Source organism: Cydia amplana, chromosome Z, assembly GCF_948474715.1.
Source record: "Cydia amplana chromosome Z, ilCydAmpl1.1, whole genome shotgun sequence".
Classification (NCBI taxonomy): domain Eukaryota; kingdom Metazoa; phylum Arthropoda; class Insecta; order Lepidoptera; family Tortricidae; genus Cydia; species Cydia amplana.
The window spans coordinates 32,357,960-32,364,136 of NC_086096.1; the positions used below are offsets into that span (position 1 = coordinate 32,357,960).

The 6,177-nt window shown below is 39.3% G+C and overlaps 1 protein-coding gene across 1 annotated transcript; it reads left to right on the top strand.

The window, feature by feature from the left end:
• The first annotated feature begins 894 nt into the window (after positions 1–894).
• LOC134660774 (zinc finger transcription factor ref-2-like) lies at positions 895–3,380 on the top strand. The gene is made up of 4 exons (XM_063516563.1): positions 895–1,120; positions 1,396–1,604; positions 2,159–2,306; positions 2,640–3,380. The coding sequence occupies exons 1-4, from the start codon at positions 992–994 to the stop codon at positions 3,342–3,344; spliced, it is 1,191 nt and encodes a 396-aa protein (XP_063372633.1). The 5' UTR covers positions 895–991; the 3' UTR covers positions 3,345–3,380.
• The last annotated feature ends 2,797 nt before the right edge of the window (positions 3,381–6,177 follow it).

Below are 6,177 nucleotides of genomic sequence, written 5' to 3' on the forward strand. Positions count from 1 at the left end.
AATAAAATCATAAAAATATAAGACCTAGGTACTTAATTCATTTCTTTTTCAGTACTTAAATCATTGTGCAACAGCTTTATTTCACCTACGCAGTTAGTTATTTTCAGTTAATCTTTAGATCGACAGATAATTTTATAATGTTGATGGCAAATTCCAAATGTGTTTTTGATCTAGGAAGCTAGCCCATGTCTACTGACGCGATGGCACCGATAGAGTTATATGAGGTGCGATTGAAAAATGACACTGAAAATAAACTAAATATACTAAATACTTTATGCCTCACATTCATCTAGAACTGTTCTATATTCATTTTAGCCTTCGGTCGCCCACTGCTATATATATATGTCTATTTATGTTTTGAGAATTATCCCAAATGTTTAGAAAGTTAGTGTTACTAAGTCTGATGTACGAGTAAGTAATAAAATGATGTAATAAAAATCAAAATTTAGAGTTAATTTAATTCATGTTAATACTTATTAATTAGCCCTTCCGCGAGTGCGAGTGGACTTTAAACTAAAGCGATGCAATCATCGAAGGGATTCACACTAAGAACCAGCTCGAGATCGCTTCACACTGACTGCATGCGTATCAGTCACCTATTGAACTACGGCCTATCAGACTGGTAATAACTGGCCGCCGGCCGCAGCAGGCGGCTGCCGATAACACTCGGCCACACTACCACGGGGCGCTCGCTAACCGTCCTTTACAACTCTGCTGTGCTAATATAGCCCCTATTACAAACCGCAAATGATAATCGAAACACCAGCAATAACAAAACAAGCTCATTAACCGCTCGCCATACAGATCGGTATAGTTTTAACCAGTTTACCCAGGGGGAACGTGGAGCATATTCGCGGGGGATACGTCCGCTTATCAGCACGTTGTCACTCGGAGATGTTTTATAAGTAAGCGCCGCGCGCGCTAGCCATCATTGTGTCGATGTATGCCGAACGGTGACCACGTTCTAATATCGAAGCGATAGTGATTCATAATGTTAGTTTTTCCGCAATGGAGACCGGAGGTGGCCGGGGAGGGGTGCAGGGTGCAACGGTGGATGCCCGCGGACCGTTTCGCGCCCTACATTGCTAGACCAGTGATGTTACCTGCAGTACAAACACAGGTATTTTTTGATACCAGATTATACATCAATATAAAAATATCGACTTCTCTCTTAGATATACCAAATATTCGTTGGAATTTCTCTTATGGTTTGTTGAATCTGAAGTATCTGTTCCGGAGTCAGGAATCACCTTTCCAAATCGTTTCCTTTTAGATACTCGGCTATATACTCGGATACTATATGACTATAGGACGTTTCTCGCACGTCATCCCTGGCGACTTATGTCCTTTAGCAATCTCAATCAACAATGTATCGATGGTGTTTTGTTTATACAGATTGACGAGGAGTCGTCGTCAGGAGGGTCGTCGCCAGAGCGCGAGCCGCTCGAGGTTGCGTGCGGCTGGCGCGGCTGCGGCGCGCACTTCAGCAGCGTCGCGCGGCTGTCCGCGCACGTCGCACGCGTACACGCACTCGCGCACAGGGATGGCCTCTTCTATTGCGGCTGGCGCGACTGCACCAGGCCTCAGAGAGGATTTAATGCACGGTTAGTATCTATTTAGAAAGTAGAAAGCTCTTCGGTACAGGAGTTTTTCTAAACGGGTACTTCAACCGGCTACGGGCTACGGCGTAGCGCTACGACCGCAGCTTCGCATTATAAGTTACATGTCGAACCTTCAATTTTTCGTTTAAACATACTTAGGTTGTTTTGACATTGGTTACACAGACGGCACGGTGAGCTGGCTTGATAGCTCAAAATAAATAATCCTTGACATTTAAACTATTTTTTTTATTTTGTTGTTGTAAAGCTGCCATGCGATTTTAAGAAACAAGCTCAAGCTCACTGATAAAATCATTACCGCGCCCGCTATACATCCCTACTAGTATCCTACATGTATACCTAATAGATATAAATAAATATAATAGAATATGTAATATATATATAGCATTATGTTATAAATGCGAAAGTAACTCAGTATGTCTGTAAGTAACTCAGCCTCTTAAGCCGCTCTTCCCATCAACCATCATCATCATCATCCACGCAGACGAAGCCAGCTATAAAAAGTACATATCATTGAACTTGCGTTTGTTTGTCAACAGGTACAAGATGCTGGTGCACATAAGGACGCACACGAACGAGCGTCCGCACACGTGCAACCAGTGCAGCAAGAGTTTCTCCAGGGCAGAGAACCTTAAGATCCATCTAAGATCACACTCGGGTGAAAAACCCTACGTCTGCCCTTATGAGGTAATTAATTATTCCAGTAGTTTAAGCACCTTTATTAACTCAATAAAATATCTTTCTCTTTAGGTATTTGTACTTGTTAACGTTATACAAGGTTTTATTTACTTCACATCTAACCAGTGCCTTTTAAATATCTACCCTCACCTCAGAGCGACTATTTCAAAAAATATTACCTTATGCTTTCTATACGTCGCGAAAAGATAGAACACAATATATATAAACAAATATTAAAATTATATAATAAATTTACTATTTTTGGAATGTATGTTTGCAAATGAAATGTAATTTTACTATGGACGACAAATATTGTAGCTAAAAATGTATTTTTGCCAACAGGGTTGCGGCAAGGCATACTCAAACTCAAGCGACCGTTTCAAACACACGCGAACCCACACGGTAGACAAGCCATACTGCTGCAAGGTTCCCGGCTGCAACAAGAGGTACACGGACCCCTCCAGCCTAAGGAAACACGTCAAAACCTACAAACACTTCACGTCCAAACACACGCCAGAAACGCACAGCCCCGAGACCAGCTCGCCGGCAAAGGAAAACAGCTTCTCTTACAACAACATACAGTCCACATCACCAATGCGTATCCAGTATTCTCCGCCAAGAAATACTTCACCTACGATACCACCTTACAATCCCATTCTACCCATGAGCGATTCGATACCGACCGCGCCGTACCCGCCCATTTTGGAGCCAGTCTACACGAGACCACTGGAAACTATGTACCCGTTGAGATTGCCTATTAACGAAATGTCGTATGTAGAGTACACGCAGATGTACGAGCACGCCTACAGAAGCTATTACTGCAACGGCGTCAGCTGTCCAGTACTAAGACCTGCAATCGGGGAAAAAATATACACGTACGAGGAACCCCGGATCGAAGCATATCCAGAAGTAAGGGAGAGTGCGGATGTGAAGCCCGCTGGCTCGGATATGCCGTTAAACTTAAAGTGCACCAAACGGGAGAGCAACACCTTTGACAAAAAAGCCCCTCGCCTAGACTTGCCGTTAGATTTAAGCAACAAAAGATAGTATTGACAGTATTAAATAAATTATTTTTATATAGTATGTAATGTTCTTATTTTTTTCCTTGATCAGTAAAAAGATAGTCGTCCCGGTACTTGCTCGAGACAGAACAAACATTTACACTCTGTTGCTGATGTTCATCGTATTCAGCATATCTTTATCACTAAGCAAATATTTTACATGACGAGGTGAGTTTTCACGTGAGATGCATATGCTTTGTTTATACAAACTTAATATATTATATTAAAAACAAGACTACCTGTTTTAATCCTCATCTTTTTATTTAGCAACTTATTTTAGGACAGTAATACATGGTCAGCGATGAATAATACATAAGTCAGATTAGTCAAGTCACATAACATAAAAACATAATTTTAGGATATAGGTACAGTCGGCATGTGATAATGTTGAACTTTCTTGTGCTAAAGCATATTATAATATTTATATTGTCCAGATTCTATACAGAATTTAACTTAATTATTCCCTTTTCCAGACATACTATAAGTGTCACTTGCACCATCTAAGGTTAGCCACTAACTCGGAGTTAACCGTTAACACAGGGTTAAATTGTACTGGTAACTCCGGGTTTAATCGGTTAACCCCGAGTTATTGGCTAACCCTAGATGGCGCAAATGGCTCTAGGAATAGAGGATTTATCGACCACTATTTACCTGTCAATAGAATTTCAACCTTAACGATTCCATTAAAGGTTCAAATTACATTGACATTCACAAAATGAGATTAGTCTTCAAATTTATGATTTGGAATATATTCGGATATTTAGAGAAAACCTTCTACCTATATCAGAGCGGCCTGGAAAAGTGTTAACAAACTTTGTTTTCTGTAATAGAGGTAAAGCCTAAGAAAAAACCTTGTTCCCTAATTTGACAATCGAAAAAGATGGCGCCGTAGGTACTGCGCTATTTTTTTTTCTTTGTATGGACTTGAGGGCAGTGTTGCCCATAGCCAACGTCAAGTAAAAGGGTAGGAAATTGTAGTCACTGAATTGTCAAACGTCAATTTTTGACGTCCAAAGTGACGCTGTCAAATTTAAACTTTTCGTGTAGCTGTAAATTCTGAGAACGACATTTTGTCTTAGACTATACTCATCTAGAACAACCAATGAAGCTTTGTTAATAAGGGCTTTTGTGGACGCTACATTGGCTTAAGTCAGTTAGCAGTCAGTCTTAAGTCAAACAAAATAAGCTCTATATGTCCATGTCATAAATAGCTTTGCTCAGACGAAATCGATCACTTACAATAGAACACATGCTGGTAAATACCAATGAATTGAATTCAGCAAAGCGAATCGAAATCAATTAATCTAATTTATTTACTAATGACAACGCAATAAAGACGTCAACATTTTTCCGACTGTACCTTGGCCCCAATTCTGCCCCACCACACATAACAGCCGTAACACTAACCCTTAAAAAAAAGGGGTTTGAATTTGGAATTTGTTGCGCGGAGATACGATAAACAATTGAACGCGTTTTCCAATGGCGGCTTCAGCTGTTATGCATTATGGGGCTGAATAGGCTACATGACTAATTAGGGTTCCGTAGCCAAATGGCAAAAAACGGAACCCTTATAGATTCGTCATGTCTGTCTGTCTGTCCGTCTGTCCGTCCGTATGTCACAGTCACTTTTCTCCGAAACTATAAGAACTATACTGTTGAAACTTGGTAAGTAGATGTATTCTGTGAACCGCATTAAGATTTTCACACAAAAATAGAAAAAAAACAATAAATTTTTGGGGTTCCCCATGGTTAGAACTGAAACTCAAAATGTTTTTCTCATCAAACCCATACGTGTGGGGTATCTATGGATAGGTCTTCTAAAATGATATTGAGGTTTATAATATCATTTTTTTTTAAACTTAATAGTTTGCGCGAGAGACACTTCCAAAGTGGTAAAATGTGTGTGTCCCCCCCCCCCCCCGTAACTTCTAAAATAACAGAATGATAAAACTAAAAAAAATATATGATGTACATTACCATGTAAACTTCCACCGAAAATTGGTTTGAACGAGATCTAGTAAGTAGTTTTTTTTTAATACGTCATAAATCGCCTAAATACGGAACCCTTCATGGGCGAGTCCGACTCGCACTTGGCCGCTTTTTTTCATTTATGGTATCAATCGATCGGGTTTGCACAAAAGTCAGAAATTGTAGTCAAAGGCCGACAGTCGCACTTCACTCGCGAAACGCCCTATACAAAACGGCCAGAGGCCGTGCGTGACGTCAACGTCTTTGGGAGCCCATCTTGTAGTATGGACGAAACAAGAAAATTGCGTTTTTGTCGGTGAAATATTGCGTTTATGTATATAGTTGCTATACAATATTTTTTTGGATGAAATGTAAGGAATCGAATGGTACCCTTACTTTTATCGTTTTTGGAAGTTAAAAAAAAACTTAAATTTTGAAATTTTCAGGTCCTGTATTTTTGTAATTTTTCAATATTTTATTTTAATATCCACATTATTGTGATAAATTGCTCGTTTGCTATCTATTTTACTAGATTTTCTTATAAAATTCAACATGTGTCATCATCCCTATTATACTAGTATATAACTGGTATTAACATGGGTTTCTTAGGAGAAAACACGGTCACAATAAGCTTACACGGCTTTTTCAGAAAATTTTATATCAAGCTATATTTACCCGTAGGGTGAAAGCTTTATTTAAGTCTTACGTAGCTGGATGCAATCCGATGAGAGTTCCTAGACCTCTAAAAATAAGCTTATTGCGAACGTACCCTTAGATTCCTTAGAATAACGGATATTTTTTTTAATTTTTAATAAAAAATTCGTATTTCAATTGTATCAATTCACATAATC